The sequence below is a fragment of the Hemitrygon akajei genome, chromosome 13 (assembly GCF_048418815.1).
Source record: "Hemitrygon akajei chromosome 13, sHemAka1.3, whole genome shotgun sequence".
Classification (NCBI taxonomy): domain Eukaryota; kingdom Metazoa; phylum Chordata; class Chondrichthyes; order Myliobatiformes; family Dasyatidae; genus Hemitrygon; species Hemitrygon akajei.
Window position 1 is genome coordinate 43,105,194 of NC_133136.1, and position 20,472 is coordinate 43,125,665.

Sequence of the window (20,472 nt, forward strand, 5' to 3'; positions counted from 1 at the left end):
ACCGGTAGATCATTTTTTATAACAGTGATGTTGGAAGTGCCTAACCTTGAATAAATATATTCAATGTTTGGCTTCCTAAGTATAGCAGGTCAAGTTTGTGTGAATTTTAGAAGGATAAAAAAGGTATTGTACTGTCAATAAAGTTGAGGACTCTCTTCATTAAGTGTTGTTTTTTTCTTGCAGCTCCTGAACCTGTACACAGCAACACTCTGAGAGAAACAGTTCAGGTGATTGTCCATTGATGTTCAAACCCTGGAGATGGGCCTTAACAAAGGATCCTGATTTCCAATATTCAAGTGTAGAAAATGGTAAGAAACAAACCAAAATTTACATTAACCTTTTTTTCATTGGATTTTAATTTTCTTGTGATTACCTGCATTTTATGGCAACAGTATGCATACAGAAAATGGGAGAGAGAAGGTGCGAATACAATACAGTTAATCCAAGATTTTCACTACATTCTTTCTATTTGAACTCAAACACTGTTTCTAACAAAGACATGAAATCAAGGTAATCAATTTTGCAAAATATAATAACATTTGGTTTGTCCTGAACTTAATTGGTCATCTGTAACTAAATTTTCATTGAAGACAGTGATCACAAAGCCAGCACTTCCTCTTTGAAAATGTATTTTTATTATACATTTTTAAATTTTAAACTGTCATGAGCACCAGTTCAACAATATTTCATTAATAATTTCCACCCACTCAGGAATCAGTGTTGGCACGTAATCAACAATTGCAATAATAAATCAGCTGAATGGGCCATTTCTGTGTTTTTGAAAGTGTTGCGATCTTAATGAGCTCTGCTCCTCTGTAGTCATTTTCAGTACTGATAAATATGCACTCTGCCTTAAATTGCAGTCAAATGGCAAGCTATAGTTAACCTCCAAACTTTCAGTAGAATTCTGTCACATAAATCGGCAATTTGTTCAATTTATCTTAAGGTACTGCTTGTTTTATTTCAGACGATTAATGTCTCAGATACATAATTTATATATGCAACATAGAAAAAAATCCAAATGAGATTCTCAATTTTATGGTGATTATCAAAGTGACAGATATAAAATACACAGTCCTGACATTTAAACTCTATGTTTGGCACTGTTCTCATGATCAGGTATGTTTACTTCTGCAGCTAAACTGAAAAAGGATTTGTGAAAACTTCAGTGTCATATCAAGTTACATCTCTGTATGTAGAATGGTAGCTCAATTTTGTCATGCCCATGTTAACGTCATAAAATCCTAAAAACATATACGTGGATGAATATTTCCAAAGGAGTATTTGATAATGCTAATTTCTTTACAAATTAAACACATAATAGAATTTATTTTCATTTACGGTCAAGCAGAATCTTCTAATTATATGGAACTGGCTTACATGGCTAATCAGAATCTTATGGACCAGGAATTTTGAAAGCCTCTGGAAGTTACTGGCATCAAGTATGGATAGTTACTGATAGATAGGCAAATGAACTCCTTTGCGTGATCATTCTTATCTACTGGGAATAATGGGAACTATTCCACAGAAAGTTTGCTCAATGCTCCATAGAACTCAAGGTCCCAGTGTAGTCTCCTGCCCTCTGCTTCTGTGGATATCCTCCACTTCCAAAAATCCAAGCAGAAACCTGTCAGTTCAGCAGCTCATAATGTCCTGCTTTAGATCTCCCTGAAAAGTTTCAGCCTTCTGAATCAAGAGCTGTGTAGGCTCTCCAGGCATTTATTTCTATGTTTAAATATCTAATTTTATGACTGGACATTTGCATTACCTATTTACCTGAGACATGAAAATTAAACGCAAATATTACTCCAGTGTAGAATGGAAAAGATTGAAACAGCCTTGTTGGAATATGGGATTCGTGCCAAAGTTATCAGCAAGACTATCAAAGCCAGTGAGTCAGGACTAGTTCTCAAAGACATTGAGGGACAGAATGAACCACATATATATCGATCAACTGTACAGTGTGCTCGGGATCAAATTGGAATCAGTAACATACTCTGGATGTCATGTACTCAGCAAACTCAGTCAATTTATTGAAACCCAGACCAATCACAAATCCATATCCCCAATTTCTTTTATTAAGCCTAACTAGATATTCAGTAAGAACTGACTGATTATTTTGGTACATCATCCATTTCAGAAGGTGATTTTAGTTCTAATCTTTTTCCAAGGATGCCTTTTTGGAATCATCTCTACCTCAACGAGATCTTAAGGTTCATATATATATATATATATATATTCGATCATCAATAACTTAATTTAGAAGAAGTCAATCTCCATGACAATTCAGAACTGGGGAGCACAGAAATGGGGAGCAGTGTAGGTCTTCTTACCTTGTGTTGTCTGCAGCAGTGATGGCAATTAAAGGAAGAGGCTTCAATGGAAGAGTTGTTGGCCTTGGTATACGTTCTGTTTCTGTTTTCTTTTCCAAGTCATATTGTTCAGCCATTCTGAAGGCTAGTGGAGGAAGTTGCAGAGCATGAAATGAAAGTCTTCGTACAAGATATGGTTCCATTGCTGAACTCTGTGCTTCGGAACCCAAATGATCAGAGTCCGAGACTTTGTCCGTGCTCTGCACAACAAAAGGATAATTACATGTAGCACAAGCATAGTTTATAAATCATAACCAACATTGTCTGTAACCATCATAGTTACCCTTTTCAAACCTTGTATTCTCAGATATAGCCAATCGCAACTTCCTCCTCCAGTAAGGGCAAAAGGACCCAAATGGGTGTTGTCTACAGGCCACCAAACAGTAGCATGGATATTGGATGCAAGTTGAATAGGGAGTTAACATTGGAATGTGGCAAAGGTAATGTCGCAGTAGTTATGGGGGATTTCAACATGCAGGTGAACTGGGAGAATCAGGTTGGTGCTGGACCACAGGATAGGGAGTTTGTAGAGTGCCTACGGGATGCATTCTTGGAACAGCTTGTACGAGAGCCGACCAGGGACAAGACTATTCTGGATTTAGTGTTATGTAATGAACAGGATTTGATAAGCGATCTCGCAGTAAAGGAGCCATTAGGAGGTAGTGATCACAATATGATAAGCTTTTATCTGCAATTTGAGAAGGATAAGGGCAGCTCGGAGGTGTCAGTGTTGCAGATAAACAGGGGAAACTATGGAGCCATGAGGGAGGAGCTGGCCAAAGTTGACTGGACGGATAGCCTAGCAGAAAAGACAGTGGAACAGCAATGGCAGGTATTCTTGGGAATAATGCACAAGGTGCAAAATTAGTTCATCCCCCAGAGAAGGAAGGATTCAAAGGGGGGAAAAGGGCCACAGTGGTTGATAAAGGAAGTCAGAGATTGCATAGCATTAAAAAAAAGGAAATATGATAGAGCTAAGGTGAGTGGGAGGACAGATGATTGGGAAGTTTTTAAGGAACAACAGAACTTAACTAAAAAGACAATACGGGGAGAAAAAATGAGGTATGAACGCAAGCTAGCCAGGAATATAAAGGAAGATAGCAAAAGCTTTTTTAGGTATGTGAAGAGAAAGAAGATAGTTAAGAACAATGTTGGGCCCTTGAAGAATGAATTGGGTGAAATTATTATGGGGAACAGAGAAATGGCAGAAGAATTTAATGAGTACTTTAGATCTGTTTTCACTAAGGAAGACACAAGCAATCTCCCAGATGTATGGATGGGCCAAGGACATAGGGTAACAGAGGAAATGAAACAGACTGACATTCGGAAGGAAACGGTGATGAGAAGACTGATGGGACTGAAGGCTGACAAATCCCCAGGTCCAGATGGTCTGCACCCTAGGGTACTAAAGGAGGTGGCCCTGGAAATTGCAGATGCATTGGTAATCATTTTCCGATGTTCCTTAGATTCAGGATCAGTTCCTGAGGATTGCAGAATGGCTAATGTTATCTCACTTTTTAAGAAAGGAGGGAGGGAGAAAACAGAGAACTATCGACCTGTCAGCCTGACATCGGTGGTGGGAAAGATGCTAGAGTCCATTATTAAGGATGAAATAGTGGCATATCTAGATAGCAGTGATAGGATTGGGCCGAGCCAGCATGGATTTACTAAGGGTAAATCATGCTTGACTAATCTGTTGGAGTTTTTCGAGGATGTAACCAGGAAGTTAGACGGGGGAGATCCAGTGGATGTAGTGTACCTCGATTTTCAGAAGGCATTTGGTAAGGTCCCACATAGAAGATTGGTGGGTAAAATCAAAGCTCAGGGCATCGGGGGGAAGGCATTGACATGGATAGAAAACTGGTTGGCAGATAGAAAGCAAAGGGTAGCGGTGAATGGGTGTTTCTCGGAATGGCAGGTGGTGACTAGTGGGGTGCCACAGGGCTCGGTATTGGGACCACAGCTGTTTACCATTTAAGTTAACGATTTGGATGAAGGCATAGAAAATAACATCAGCAAATTTGCTGATGATACTAAGCTAGGTGGCAGTGTGACATGTGATGAGGATGTTAGGAGAATTCAGGGTGACTTGGATAGGCTGGGTGAGTGGGCAGATACTTGGCAGATGGCGTTTAATGTGAATAAGTGTAAGGTTATCCACTTTGGGAGTAAGAACAGGAAGGCAGATTATTATCTGAATGGTGTAGAGTTGGGTAAGGGAGAAATACAAAGAGATCTCGGAGTCCTTGTTCATCAGTCACTGAAGGTGAATGAGCAAGTGCAGCAGGTAGTGAAGAAGGCTAATGGAATGTTGGCCTTTATTACTAAGGGAATTGAGTACAAGAGCAAGGAAATCCTCTTGCATTTGTACAGAGCCCTGGTGAGACCACACCTGGAGTATTGTGTACAGTTTTGGTCTCCAGGGTTAAGGAAGGACATCCTGGCTGTAGAGGAAGTGCAGCGTAGATTCACGAGGTTAATTCCTGGGATGTCTGAACTGTCTTACGCAGAGAGGTTAGAGAGACTGGGCTTGTACACGCTGGAATTAAGGAGATTGAGAGGGGATCTGATTGAAACATATAAGATTATTAAGGGATTGGACAAGATAGAGGCAGGAAATATGTTCCAGATGCTGGGAGAGTCCAGTACCAGAAGGCATGGTTTGAGAATAAGGGGTAGGTCATTTAGGACAGAGATAAGGAAAAACTTCTTCTCCCAGAGAGTTGTGGGGGTCTGGAATGCACTGCCTCGGAAGGTAGTGGAGGCCAATTCTCTGGATGCTTTCAAGAAGGAGCTAGATAGGTATCTTATGAATAGGGGAATCAAGGGATATGGGGACAAGGCAGAAACCGGGTATTGATAGTAATTGATCAGCCATGATCTCAAAATGGCGGTGCAGGCTCAAAGGGCCGAATGGTCTACTTCTGCACCTATTGTCTATTGTCTATTGTCTATAATATCAGAATCAGAACAAGGTTTATTATTACAGACATATGTCATGAAATTTATTGCTTTGCAACAGCAGGACAGTCTAGAACTGCTGCCCTCACAATTTCAGCAAACTGAGTTCAATCTTGAACATTTTTGTTGTCTGTGTTGAGCTTAAAAGTTCCTCCTATTCCATGTGGGTTTCATGTGGGAACAGAATTAGGCCATTCAGCCCATCATCTGCTCCACCATTCCATCATGGCTGATCCAGGACCCCACTCAACCCCATACACCTGCCTTCTCGCCATATCCTTTGAAGCCCTGACCAATCAGAAAACAATCAACTTCCACCTTAAACATACTCAAGACTTAGCCTATAGCACAGTCTGTGACAAAGCATTCCACAGATTCACTACTCTTGGGCTAAAAAAATTTCCTCCTTAACTCTTCTAAAAAGTCACCCCTCAGTTTTGAGGCTGTGCCCTCTAGTTCCAGATACCCCCTCCATAGGAAACATCAACTCCACATCCATCCTATCTAGTCCTTTCAACATTCAGTAGGTTCCGGTAAGATCCCCACGCATTCTTCCAAATTCCAGTGAGTACAGGTCCAAAGCTGCCAAATGCTCCTCATATGTTAACCCCTTCGTTCCTGGAATTATCCTCCTGAACCTCCTCTGGACTCGCTCCAATGATAACACATCCTTTTTGAGATAAGGGGCCCAAAATTGTTGACAATACTCTAAGTGTGGCCTGACTAGTTTCTTATAAAGCCTCAGCTTTATCTCCTTGCTTTTATATTCTATTCACCTTGAAATAAATGCCAACATTGCATTTGCCTTCTTTACCAGACTCAATTTGTAAATTAACCTTCTGGGAGACTTGCACGAGGATTCCGAAATCCCTCTGCACCTCTGATGTTTGAACCTTCTCTCCGTTTAGGCAATAGTACACACTATTGTTCCTTTTACCAAAACGCATTATCATACATTTTCCAACACTGTACTCCATCAGCCACTTTTTTTGCCCATTCTTCTGATGTATGCAAGTTCTGCTTCAAATGCATTGCTTCCTCAGCACTATCTACTCCTTCACCTATCTTTCTGCCATCCACAAACTTTGCCACAAAGCCATCAATTCCACTATCTAAATTGACAAAAAATGTGAAAAATAGCGGTTCCAATACTGACCCCTGAGGAACACTAATAGTCACCGGCAGCCAACCAGAGAAGGCTCTTCTTATTCCCACTCACTGCCTCCTGCCTGTCACCCATTCCTCTATCCATGCCAGTATCTTTCCTGTAATGCCATAGGATTTTATCTTGTTAAGCAGCCTCATGTGTGGCACCTTATCAACTGCCTTCTGAAAATATCAGATGTCTTCATGGTAAAGATATCAAAAAAAAGGTCCGGTAATCTGGCTGCTGAACATTAAGTGTGGTGTACTGAAAGTGCTCCTTAATAAGCAGACTTGTATCACACATTCACCCTCATGAAAGGAAAAAAAAGGGTAATGCCTCAGGTCAATAACCTTTTACCATACCCCTGAAATCCAGCTTTTTAAAACAGAATCACTATTTCAGGTCAATGTCTTTGCATCAGTATTGGTCAGAATGACTATTTTAGACTTTTGAGGTAGCATTTGACCAAATGTGGCTCAAGACGCAAAGGTGAAATTGAGATCAATGAGCATCAGTGGGACATCCTTCCAATACTGGTGCCATATTTCATACAAAGGAAGGTAACTGTAGTTGTTGGAGGTCAATCATCCCAGTCTGGGAATATCAATGTAGGAGTTCCTCACGCCACTGTCCTGAATCCAACTATCTCCAGCAGGATTAAATCATAAATTCCATTGCAAAAAGTTTAAAACTGGCTTCAAGTTTTAAAATCACTTAATGGAACTTAAACCACAAATTATCCTCAAGCTCTGAGATTCAAAGAATAGTCAACTCCCATTCCTCTTTCTGATCTTTGTCATTATCTTTTCCCAATACCTGTCACCACATCTGCCTGAACTTCTTTTGATCGTACAGTCAGAAGAGGGGATGCAGAATGTTCCAAATGAACCACTCCATGCCCGCATTCAGCAAGATCTAGACCATACAGTGTCACCGTGCAAATTGACAGCTCTGCTTTCTATCCAATACTTTGTGGTGCTCAGACATGGTGAATTCCTGCTCCCTCAACTTCAATTATCTAACAGTGAAGTATCACCCAAACTACCTGGCAGGTGAGTTCACATCAGCTATCCTGACAGCAGACTACATCTCAGTTTAAGCAGATGTGAAATAGGCACTCACCGAACTATACTTCATGGTCAACAGTCTTGAAACAAATGCTCAGAGGCCCTCGTCAACATTGCTGTTGATTTCAACCAGGCCAACTTCAAGAGTGTAACCAAAATACTACCAGGATGTCTTCTGTCCCACCAGAGTGCCAAACAACCATTTCTCCCCAACCATCAAAGATGCCTAGCAGGCCACACTCAGCCCACACTTTGGGAAATCAGATGATCAGGTCGTGCTCCTTCACCAAATCAGAAGTTATTCAGAGCTTGTTTGCGGATACAGATGAGTCTCTACACTACTGCTTTGAGTTGGTTAACTGATCTACATTCAAAGACTTAGCATTTAGCTTTAATGAGTCTGTCAGCACCATTATGGACTTCACCAGCAAATGTGTTGAGAACTGCGGACCGAAGAAGATGATCGTAGCAGTTCCAAATTGGAAACCATGGATGAACAGGGCGAACCACTCCCTACTGTAGCATTCAAATCTAATGACCCTGACTTTTACGAGGAAATGAGATGTGAACTGAGACATCTGTAAAGCTATAAGGGGTGCCAGGAGACAATACCAGTCCCAGATCAGCCGTAGTTGTGGCAGAGATTATATGCTATAAAAGATGAAGTCAGAAAGCACTGCTGACAACAGCACATCCCTTCCAAATGGACTTAATGCATTCTAAGCATGTGTTGAACAGAAACTGATCGATAGGTTCTGGGGCTCAATACTTCTGCCGTGATTATCCTGAACACACATGCCAAAAAGCCTGCGTCTTCAGTCCCCTATCTACTCTCTATATACTCACAACTGCATGGCCAGGTTCTATTCTAACTCCATCTACAAATCTTCAAATGATACCATGTAGTGGGCCACATCACAATTGAAGATGAGTCAGAGTATGGGGAACAGATAGAGTGCTTAGTAAGATGGTGTCACGACAACAACCTTTCCCTCAACATCAGCAAAACAAAGGAGCTGGGCTTTGACTTTAGGAAGAGGGGGTGGGGTGTTGCACATGCTGCTGTGTACATCAGCAGTGCTGAGATCGAGGGGGTTGAGAGCTTCACGTTCCTATGAGTGAACATCACCAATAACTGGTCCTGGACCAGCCACTTGCCCTGAGCCAAACAAGCTCACTAGTACCTCTGCTCCCTCAGAAAGCTAAAGATACTTGGCATGTCCACTATGGCCATCACCAATTTTTATCGATCTATCTTAAAAAGCTTTCTATCCGGAGGCTTCACAACTTGGTAAGGCAACTATTCTGCAAGGGACCAAAAGAGACTGCAGAGAGTTGTAGACACTACTCACCACATCACGAAACCAGCTTCCCTGCATTTCTCACTGGCTTGGTAAAGCAGCTAACATAATCAAAGATCCTACCACTCCGGACATTCTCCCTCCTCCCCATTCCCAAGCCTGAAAGTATGTACCAGCAAGCTCAAGGACAGCATCTGTCCTTTTCTTGTAAGACTATTAAACAATCCCCTAGTATGATAAAATGGATACTTTACCTCACAATCTACCTCATTATCACCTTACACTTTATTATCTATCTGCACTACAATTTGTCTATAACTAATGTTTTATTGTGCATACAAGTTGATCTGCATGAACAATATACAAAACAAGTTTTTCACTGTACTTCACTACTTGTGACAATAAACCAATTTACAACATTCAGTGATGGTCAAATATGTTAAGTAACATGTGCGCTACAAAGAGTCCGGCAATGCCAATACACATCACCAAGGATCTCACATGGTCTGACATTTACAAAGACAGCTGTGTAAAAAGGGCCCGAAGGATCATTGGGGACCAGAGTCACCCCAACCACAAAGTGTTCCAGCTGCTACCATCCGCGAAACAGTACCACAGCATGAAAGCCAGGACCAACAAGCTCCAGGACAACTTCTTCCACCAGGCCATCAGACTGATTAATTCATGCTGATACAATTGTATTTCTATGCTATATTGACTGTCCTCTTGTACATACTATTTATTACAAATTGCTATGAATTGCACGTTGCACATTTAGACGGAGATGTAATGTAAAGACTTTTACTCCTCATGTATATGAAGGAGATAAGAAATAAAGTCAATTCAATTCAGTACAAAGGAATTAAACTTTGCCTTCACAGATGCTGCTTAACCCTTTGAGTTCCTCCAGCAGTTTGGTGCTTGTTTCGGATTCTAGCATCTGCAGTCTCTTTTATCTCTACTTTACAGTATGCTCCTGTTTACAATGTGCAACTTGATAGTTATGAGTCCTAAGGCCCAATATCAGGTAGGCGAGGGCATCAGAAGAGAATAGTCGTTCCTCTAAAATGAACCAAGAATTGTAAGCTAATGTCAATTTCCAGGTTTACACTAACCACATCCAGCTGTGTAAAAAGGGCCCAAAGGATCATTGGGGACCAGAGTCACCCCAACCACAAAGTGTTCCAGCTGCTACCATCCGCGAAACAGTACCACACCCTAACATCCTAAACAACATTGGCATGGATCAGCCCATCAAGATGACATTAGCCTCAGTCAATTCTGCAAACTTTGTATTTCATGACCAATTTCACTCCCTTCCCCAACTATTATTTCAGAGTCAACTACATTATATGGAATGTAACACCGGTCAATGTATGAGACATACGAGGGGTGATTGATACGTTCGTGGCCTGAGGTAGAAGGAGTCAAATTTAGAAAACCTAGCACATTTTTCAACATAGTCCCATCCTACATTTACACACTTAGTCCAGCGGTCGTGGAGCATACGATCCCTTCTTTGTAGAAGTCGGCATCTTGGACCTGCAGAAGTGGTCGGTGATTGATAAGTTAGTGGCCCAAGGTAGAAGGAGATGAGTTATACAGCTCTCGTTACATGCACATGCAGTTCAACACTTTGATTGATTATGCAGAAAGTTTGAAGTTAATAACTCATCTCCTCCTACTTTAGGCCACGAGCTTATCAATCACCCCTGCTGTTGACCACTTCTGAAGGTCCAAGACGCCAACTTCTATAAAGAAGGGATCGTATGCTCCACAACCGCTGGACTGAGTGTGTAAATGTAGAATGGGACTATGTTGAAAAATAAATGTGCTAGATTTTCTAAAATTGACTCCTAGCTTAGGTCACGAACATATCAATCACCCCTCATATAATATTTTGGCCTTGCATTTGTAAGTTTCTCCAACAGCTTGTGAGTACATTAATTAATGCTCCAAGCAATCTAACATTGATTGCTGTCCAAATGGTAGATCTGTCATCATTTAATAAAGAGCAGAGGTAGAAGTTGCAACATTCAAAGACAACTGATTTGATTTATTCTTTTAGTGGAATGGGTTGGTAAATTACAAGTCAGCATTTTGTGATTCCTCAGAACATTTTTCAGTGTTAGCAGAGTTCACAATTTACAGGAGTTATTTTAGCAAGGATTGCTCACCACATTATTTTATAATGTATTCTTGTCTACCCTCTGGAGCTTTTGAACAAAACTAACTAGTGTTTCATGTCAATATCAGCAACAAATCAAATGTGCAAGAATTCTTGGAGCATTAAGCAATTTTTTTAAATTGACAGCTACCACCAAGGGAACATTACTCTTGAAACAGAGACAAAAAAAATCAGTTCAATCTGTTCTCAGTTAATGAATTAACCCTTCTTAAAAGGGAAACTTGCATAACTAACTATTATACTTGGAACTGAATTAAAACCATTTTTAACTAAAACATGATTGCACACAATTTAGACATCCAATAATGCACTTCACAGATATTGAACAAACTCCACATAACATCCTGTGAGACAAACTAAAAAAAAATCACACAGGAATTTTACTTATTTGCAAAATCTAATAATACCCTGACATACCATTCTGCCAATTATTAGGCTTCTGTTGGTAAGACAAACTCTTATTAGTCAAAATCAAAATTCTGCAGGTGCTGGAAATCTAAATCAAAAACAGGAAAATGAACAAAAATACTCTTCAAGGCAGAAAACATAGATGGTAAAATGTAGAATTAATGAGATGGGTTTTAATTTCAAAAAGCACGTGTGTCAGATTTACATTGTAGAAAACCCAAAAGGAGGGCCCAGCTCATCTCAGCATGTGAAGATATTAAGGTTTCATCCAACAGTATGTAACAATCAACAGAATAACACAAATCTATTCAATTCTGTAGAAGTAACAACTTGGAGAGATATATCATGTGTACTGTATCAACTGCGTCTATAGTCCAAATACCCTCCTCCGTGTCTAGTCTCTTGGATAGGCCTTGAAAATGCTGCACTCAGCAGAGAAAGAGAAATTTTTAAAATACCTCAAGAAAGTGTTAAATCAATTTTTACCGCATGAGGAAATACAATCAGGTACAGTAGACATCTAATTCTCCAAAATCTGAATAAGAAAATACTTATAAAATCTTCACAGTATTACTGAATACATCACCTTTCAGACTCAGGATGACTGTGTTATAATCACCTCCCATACCTTGAAGTGCCATCTATTGTGCTTTATACTTTTGAGAATCTTTTTTTCTGTAAATTTATTTTCTTGCAGTTTCCTGTATACATTCAACAGTGTGGCCAGATTGTGCTTGAACTTCAACCATAGGTTTTCAGATGATACCACGGTAGGGGGCTGAATTTCAAACAATGATGAGACAGAGTACAGGAAGGATCTGGAGAGCCTATTGTCATAGTGTCAACACAGCAACCTTCCCCTCAATATCAACAAAACAAATGAGCTAGTCATTGGCTTCAGAATGTGGGTAGAGTACACACTCCTCTTTGTATTAAAATTTCTGAGGTGGAGATGGTAGGGAGCTCCATGTTCCCAGTTGTAAATAACTCCAGTAGTTTAATCCTGGTCCAGCCGTGTAAACACTATAGCCAATACGGTACACCAAAATCTCGACTTCCTCTCAAGGTTGAGGAAATTTAGCACATCCCCAATGACCCTCACCAATTGTTTTATAGATGCACCATAGAAAACATCCTATTTTGTTGCAACATAGCATGGTACAGAAATACTCTGCCCTAGGCTTCGAGAAATTTCTGAAAGTTACATCCAATCTATCACGAAAACCAATGTCGCTCCTGCCGCTTTGGGAAGGCAGCCAACATAATCAAGGACATCTTCTAACCTGGTCATTCTCACTTCCCAAGTAACACAAACTAAATGCTGGAAGAACTCAGCAGATCAGACAGCATTTATGGAAAGGAACAGTTGAGAACAGTTCTTCTGATGAACAGTCTGGACTTGATGAAGGGTACCCGCCCAAAATGTCTTGACTGCTAATTCCTTTCCATAGATGCTACCTGACCTGTTGAGTTTCTACAGCATTTTCCATCATAAGTGTTAGCTGGGTTTCCAGCATCTGCAGAACCTCTTGCGTTTATTATTCTCACTTCTCTCCAATTCCTCTGGACAGAGGATACCAAAGCTAGAGAAGGAATCCATGGGACAAAATTGGTCCTCTGGAAGGTCAGAATGGTAATCCATCCGTGGAGCCAAAAGAGATGGGAGAGATCTTAAATGAATTTTTTCATCTGTATTTACTCAGGAGAAAGACACAGTTAACAGAAGTGAGCAAAAAGGCATCAACTTCATGGACCCTATACAGATTAGAGAAGAGGTGTTGTTTGCTGTCTTGAGGCAAATTAGGGTGGATAAATCCCCAGGGCCTGATGAGGTGTTCCCTCAGACCCTAAGGGGGAGCAAGTGCAGAAATTCTTGGGGCCCTAGCAGAGATACTTGAATCTGCCTTAGCAACAGGTGAGATAACAGGTGGATAGCCAATGCCATTCTGTTGTTTAAGAAAGGCTCTTAAAATAAACTCCTATATTAGAGGCATGTGAGTCTGACGTCAGCAGTGTGAAAGTCATTGGAAGGTATTTTAAGGAACTGGATACATAAGTATTTGGCTAGATATGGACTGATTAAGGATTGTCAGCATTGCTTTGTATGTGGTAGGTTGTATCTAACCAATCATACAGAGATTTTTGAGGAAGTTCCTAGGAAAGTTGATGAAGGCAAGACAGTAAGTATTGTCTACATGGACTTGTGCAAAGCATTTGACAAGGCCCTGCATGGGAGGTGGGTCAAGAAGGCTCAGTCACTCAGCATTCCAGATGAGGTAGGAAATTGGATTTGACATTGACTGGGAGGTCTGGGTCTAGTGGACTGTCACAGGAATTGGTGCTGGATCCACTGTTGTTTGTTATCTTATATAAAGTAGTTAACTGGATCGGCAAAATTGTAGATGACACTAAGATTGGGGTGTAGTGGACAGCGAGGAAGGCTATCATGGCTTGCAGCGGGATCTGGACCAGCTGGAATATTGGGCTGAAAATGCAGATGGAATTTAATACAGTCAAGTGTGCGGTGTTGCAGTTTGGTAGAACCAACTAGGGTAGGTTTTACACAGTGAACAGTAGGGCATTGGGAGTGGGGTAGAACAAAGAGATCTGGGAATACAGGTCCATAATTCATTGCAATTGGCATCAGAGTTTGATAGGGTAATTAAAAAATGCTTTTGGCACATTAACCTTCATAAATCAAACTGAGGCCTATTTTGGAGTATTGTGTGCAATTTTGATCACCTACATACAGAAAAGATGTAAACAAGGTTGAAAGAGAACAGAGAAAATTTACAAGGATGTTGCTGGGTCTGGGGGGCCTGAGTTATAAGGAAAGATTGAGTAGGTTAGGACTTTATTCCTTGGAACTTAGAATTTTGAGGGGCGATTTGAAAGAGGTATACAAAATTATGAGGGGTATAGATAGGGTAAATGCAAGCAGGCTTTTTCCACTGAGATTAGACGTCATGGGTTAAGCGTGAAAGGTGAAAAGTTTAAGGGAAACATGAGGGGAAACTTCTTCACTCAAAAGATCATGAGTGTGTGGAGCCAGCGCAAGTGGTGCATGCAAGTTCTATTTCAAAAGATTAAGAGAAGTTTGAATAGGTACCTGGATGGTAGATGTATGGAGGGCTATGGTTCCGTTGCAGGTTGATGGGAGCAGGCAATTTAAATGGGTCAGGACAGACCAGATGGGCCAATCGGCCTGTTTCTGTGCTGTAGTTTGCTATGACTCTAAAATGTATCACCAAGCCCAAGGACAACTTCTACAAGATTCTTGAATAAACCTCTTGTACAATAAAGAACACCTAGTCTCTCACTCTACCCCATCATGGTGCCTGCACCTTATTTGACTACATGCACCGCATTTTCTCTGTAACTGCAATATTATATTATGCATTCTGTTGCTGTACCTTTGATTTTCCTTTCATACTACATCGATGTACATATGTATGAAATTATCTAAATGATGCTATGCAAACAAAGCTTTCCACTGTAGCTCGGGACATGTAATAATACAAATCAATAAAATCAAATTAAGAAACCCATTAAAATAATTTTTGCATACACTTCAAACTAAAATAAAATACAAAATACCACTGGCTAATGGAAGTGACCAAAATACCTCTTTCCTAAATGAATTCATAATTTTCCCAAAATGACTTGACTGATATTTATAATCCCTTCAATTTTGCAACATTTGCTAATTTGCTACTGAAACCATTGTATTTTCTCCCCCAAAAGGTGCTAGCATTCTAAAGCTGACTCTGCCATATACCACCAGATCTGCTTGGGGCCCACACTTCCATTTCCCAATCTTTGAGGAAGTGGATCCCTTACCAGAACAGAACCAGCAGTGTTTAGTTCAAATCCTGACAGAGGTTGATACCTTTCATTACACTGAGACTACAGTCAGTGGCCATTTTATTAGCTACCACCCGTATCTACCTCCTATTCACGGAGTGATTGTTCGTGATCTTTTGCTGCAGCTCATCCATTTCAAAGTTTGCCATGTTGTGCATCCAGAGATGCTCTTCTGCACATCACTGTTTTAATGCATCCTATCAGCCTGAACCAGTCTGGCTATTCTCCTCTGACTCTCCCTTGAACAATGCGTTTCCTTCCACAGAACTGCTGGTCACTGGATGTTTTGTGTTTTTCGCAGCTTTCCCTGTAAACTCCAGAGACTGGTGTGGTTGAAAACCCCAGATGCCCAGCAGTTTCTAAGATACTCAAACTATTATTCCACAGTCATAGTCACTTAAGTTCACATTTCTTCCTCATTCTGATGTTTGGTCTGAACCTCTTGACCATTTCTGTGTGCTTTTATGCATTGAATTGCTGCTACATGACTGGCTAAACAAGTAGGTGTACAGGTGCACCTAATAAAGTAGCCACTGAGTGAACTTCCCTGCAGTCTCAAAGTTTGTTTGTGAACTCAGGGAGTCAGAGCCCTCAATTTACGATTCTCAGAATCATTCCTTATTTTGTGCCATTGGCAACTGCAGGGAAAGGAGGAAGTTTAAGTCCACAAACCTGAGTAGGGAATCCTAATTAAAGTTGAGACCTAGCAAACGCATACCCTGCCTACAAAACTTCACATTGTGTTTACATGTTTCATCAGACATCATATTCATTTTTAATGGAAAAGTACTGTAATTGGCAAGCTTTGTGTAAGCAGATAGCAGAGTAATTACAGGAACTAGTGGTCAGTAGCAGCTTTGTTAACAGTACCAGGAAAATGGCTGAAAATGCTTTTTGAATTAGATTTCAGTTACTGACTGCTGTCCAAGGGTCTAAACAAGATAAAAATTCAAAATAAGCAGGTGATAATGAATCAGTGGCCAGTTTTGTCTGATTAACTCAGGTCAGTATTCATGCCGTGTACTTTCCAGAACTCTGTTTGTGGAGTCAACGTATTTTGAACCTGTGCAGCCTGCAGAATTCTAATGCATGCAATCAACATCAGAAGCTGGGAGATAAAAAAAAAAGAGGGTTCCTCTTATAATTGTTAAAGAGCTAATGTGGATTATCTGAAGAAAATTGGAGATCACTGAGAGGAAGAAGCCCTCTCACTTAAACACTTGACTTCTGGCTTTACATTTCAAAGGGGGGCCAAAAGTAGTTTAGACATAACTCCACCTTCCCTACTGTACTGATAGATACATCAGCTCACAGCACTGTCCTATTCCAGCAAGTCTATGTCCCAGAACCTCCTTCCCATTTGATCTCAGGAATATCACTCTCTATGTCCTCTCTATTCCCACACCATTGATTTTCCTCTCCATGTTTGCAAATATCAAAATGATTTTATGCTATGCTCTGTACTCGGAATGTTTCTAAAACCATTGTAGAGAAGGTGAACTCCAAAAAGTCAAGCCCAAATGCCTTTGTTCCTGTTTGAAATATAGAACTAGAAATCACGAGCCATTTTGCATGTTTGCCTCCTTCTCTCACGAGAGGATCTTCAATCCCCTTTGGGTCCTTAAACATTCCCTTTCAACAGTTTACACAAAGTTCCCTCTAAGGCGTGTGTACACACACACACCTTTTTCTACTAGCACACCAAGGAACTTAAATTGTGCACTAAAGGTTGTCACCCTCTACCTTGTTGACATGTTAAACTTATTTCATGATTGTGAACAATCACATTTCATTTTCCAGTTTCTGATGTGGACAGTGTTGACAACGTAGAGTTGGTGATGATTTGTCTCCCGGTTTTAGAGCTGGCTGATTTATACTTTTTTTTAAATGAAGAAATTATTCAGTGCACACATGTCACTTGGGCAAAAGATTGCACAGCACAAGATTTTTGTGCACACTAGTCATTAAAAATTAGAGGGAACATTGTGTTTACCATCTTGAAGCAACAACAACAGTGCTTCCAGATTCTGAGAGCCCTCTCTATGGCCTGAATTCTGAGAATTTCTATCCTAATCGGTTTGACCTTTGGATCCCCCTTCAAGTATAGAAGGGTGAAAGGGAATCGCATTGAAACCTTTTGAATGTTGAAAGGCCTAGACAGAGTAGATGTGGAAAGGATGTTTCCCATGGTGGGGGAGTCTAGGACAAAATGGCACAGCCTCAGGATAGAGGGACACCCATTTAAACCAGAGATGTAGAGAAATTTCTTTAGCCAGATGGTGGTGAATTTGTGGAATTTGTTACCACAGGCAGCTGTAGAGGCCAGGTCATTGGGTGTATTCAAGACAGAGATTGATAGGTTCTTGATTGAACATGGCATCAAAGGTTATGGGGAGAAGGTCGGGAACTGGGGTTGAGGAAGGAAAAAAGGATCAACCGTGATTGAATGGTGGAGCAGACTCAATGGGCCAAATGGCCTAATTCTGCTCCTATGTCTTATGGACTCCTTACAGGCTGCTGGCATAATAGCATTATGCTAACCACTATGCTACTGTGGTCTGAAACGATACACCCTTGGGATGCAAGGTGAGTTAACAAATGTCATCCAAAATTGGCTTGGTAATGGCAGGCAGAAGGTGATGATGTGAGGTTGTTATTGTGATTGGAAGCCTATGACTAATGATGTACCATTGGGATCAGAGCTACAACACTTCAAGTTTGGTATATATTAACAGAGAAAGTTTGCATATGCCACAAAAATCTGCAAGTGTTGTTGATAGTAAGGATAGATGTGCCTTTTAAGATGGTATTGATTATTCGCTAAGATGTGTAGAGCAATGATAGTTGGAATATAATCATGCTAATTGCACCGTGAAGTAATTTGGGATAACTAATAAAAGATATACACAATAAATGATTGAGTCCTCAAGAATTCTGAGGAACATCAGGACTTCAGTGCACATCCAAGGATTCCTGAAGTTACCAGCACAGGTAGATAAGACAGTACAGACAGCATAGGAAAATTTGCCCTCATTAACTAAAGAATACAAAAGCAAGGAAATTATAGCAGAACTCTATAAGCTATACAATTAATAGCACAGCTTGGGTACTACTGCAGCATAGTAGGAAGGATATGGATTGCATAGATGAAGGTGCAAAGGAAGGGTAGCGTTTCAATAATGAACAGAGTCTGGGTCTGTTTACCCTGGAGCAGAAGATGATCGTGGGAGGACCTAATGGAAGATAAAAAAACATTAGGACTGGTATTGGAAGAGCAGGAAACATATACACAGTAGAGGTATCACAAACTAGAGACCATAGACTTTAGGTCATAGTGAAAGATTTAAAATAAATCTGAGGAAAAACTTTTTCAGCTAAGGGGTGATTGAAATATGGGTGGTGGAGGCAGATGCTCACACAGTGTTTAAGAAGTATCATGATGAACAGTTGAAATGCCAAAGCATGGAAGGCTGGGGACTGAGTGCTGGCAAATGAATTAGATAGTTATCATGGACTTGCTGGATCTAGGAGCTGGTGCCATGCTGTATGACTTCCTGACTGTGGCAACAAACTCAGAGGAAAATGCTGGGATATGAGCTATTGTTCCCCTGGCATTGCAACATGGAATTCCCTCCACTTCTCTGCCAAGACCATCACAGCTCACACTATTCCAAAGCAACAAATCATCTTGGGAAGAAAGGCAGTGGAGACAAATCTTCCTCTAGTCATTCATACCTCAGTAGGGGAATCATGAGCTTATATGCAAAAGTGAGAAAATTGGATAAGTCTCAGGGAACAAAGGCAATTAGAGTATTGCGCAGGGAACCGTACTCTCTCCGGTCCTGTTCACCCTGTACACATCAGACTTCCAATATAACTCGGAGTCCTGCCATGTGCAGAAGTTCGCTGATGACACGGCCATAGTGGGGTGTGTCAGGAATGGACAGGAGGAGGAGTATAGGAAACTGATACAGGACTTTGTGATATGGTGCAACTCAAACTACCTGCGTCTCAATATCACCAAGACCAAGGAGATGGTGGTGGACTTTAGGAGATCTAGGCCTCATATGGAGCCAGTGATCATTAATGGAGAATGTGTGGAGCAGGTTAAGACCTACAAGTATCTGGGAGTACAGTTAGACGAGAAGCTAGACTGGACTGCCAACACAGATGCCTTGTGCAGGAAGGCACAGAGTCGACTGTACTTCCTAAGAAGGTTGGCGTCATTCAATGTCTGTAGTGAGATGCTGAAGATGTTCTATAGGTCAGTTGTGGAGAGCGCCCTCTTCTTTGTGGTGGTGTGTTGGGGAGGCAGCATTAAGAAGAGGGACGCCTCACGTCTTAATAAGCTGGTAAGGAAGGCGGGCTCTGTCGTGGGCAAAGTACTGGAGAGTTTAACATCGGTAGCTGAGCGAAGGGCGCTGAGTAGGCTACGGTCAATTATGGATAACTCTGAACATCCTCTACATAGCACCATCCAGAGTCAGAGAAGCAGTTTCAGCGACAGGTTACTATCGATGCAATGCTCCTCAGACAGGATGAAGAGGTCAATACTCCCCAATGCCATTAGGCTTTACAATTCTACCGCCAGGACTTAAGAACTTTTAAAAGCTATTATTAATGCTTTTTGGGGTAGTGATTTAGATGCATATCATATTTTTTACTGAGTTAAGTATTGTATGTAATGAGTTTTGCTACAACAAGTGTATGGGACATTGGAAAAAAGTTGAATTTCCCCATGGGGATGAATAAAGTATCTATCTATCTATCTATCTATCTATCTATCTATCTATCATCTGAGAGTACCTGTCTCAGCCTTGATTGCTAGATTGTATGCCATTTCATAATGTGACATGTTTATTTGCTGATCTAGCTGCCCAATGGTTTGACTCAATGGAAGAGTAATAGTGATACAATGTTTTCTACTGCCTTAAAGAAAGTTTTCACTTACAACACAAGTTTTTATAAAATAAACTGCAGTTTAATTTCCAATTCTCTCTAGTGCTCTCTTGAATTGTTGCTATTACAATTCAGTTGAATTACATTCTGAATGAATCAATGAGTTATTAGTTTTCTCTTCAAATTCATGCTCACTGTCACAGTTAAGCTTCTTCTACTGTTTTTTTTAAATATAATGTGACCTGCACTGCGTTTGTAGGCCTTT

At 40.7% G+C, this 20,472-nt stretch overlaps 1 protein-coding gene and 1 long non-coding RNA gene across 3 annotated transcripts in view; one reads left to right on the plus strand and one right to left on the minus strand.

Annotated features, from left to right (window-relative positions):
• pde4d (phosphodiesterase 4D, cAMP-specific) overlaps positions 1-20,472 on the minus strand; it is a 1,157,264-nt gene that overhangs the window by 914,985 nt on the left and 221,807 nt on the right. For both annotated transcript variants that reach the window (XM_073064478.1, XM_073064489.1), the window contains exon 3: positions 2,334-2,572. In XM_073064478.1, coding sequence (XP_072920579.1) covers positions 2,334-2,572 — 239 coding nt within the window. The remainder of the gene's footprint in view (positions 1-2,333; positions 2,573-20,472) is intronic.
• The window catches only part of LOC140737816 (uncharacterized), a 106,050-nt gene that overhangs the window by 36,494 nt on the left and 49,084 nt on the right, over positions 1-20,472 (plus strand). Inside the window, exon 2 of the long non-coding RNA XR_012101252.1 lies at positions 184-308. This is a non-coding gene — a long non-coding RNA (uncharacterized lncRNA). The remainder of the gene's footprint in view (positions 1-183; positions 309-20,472) is intronic.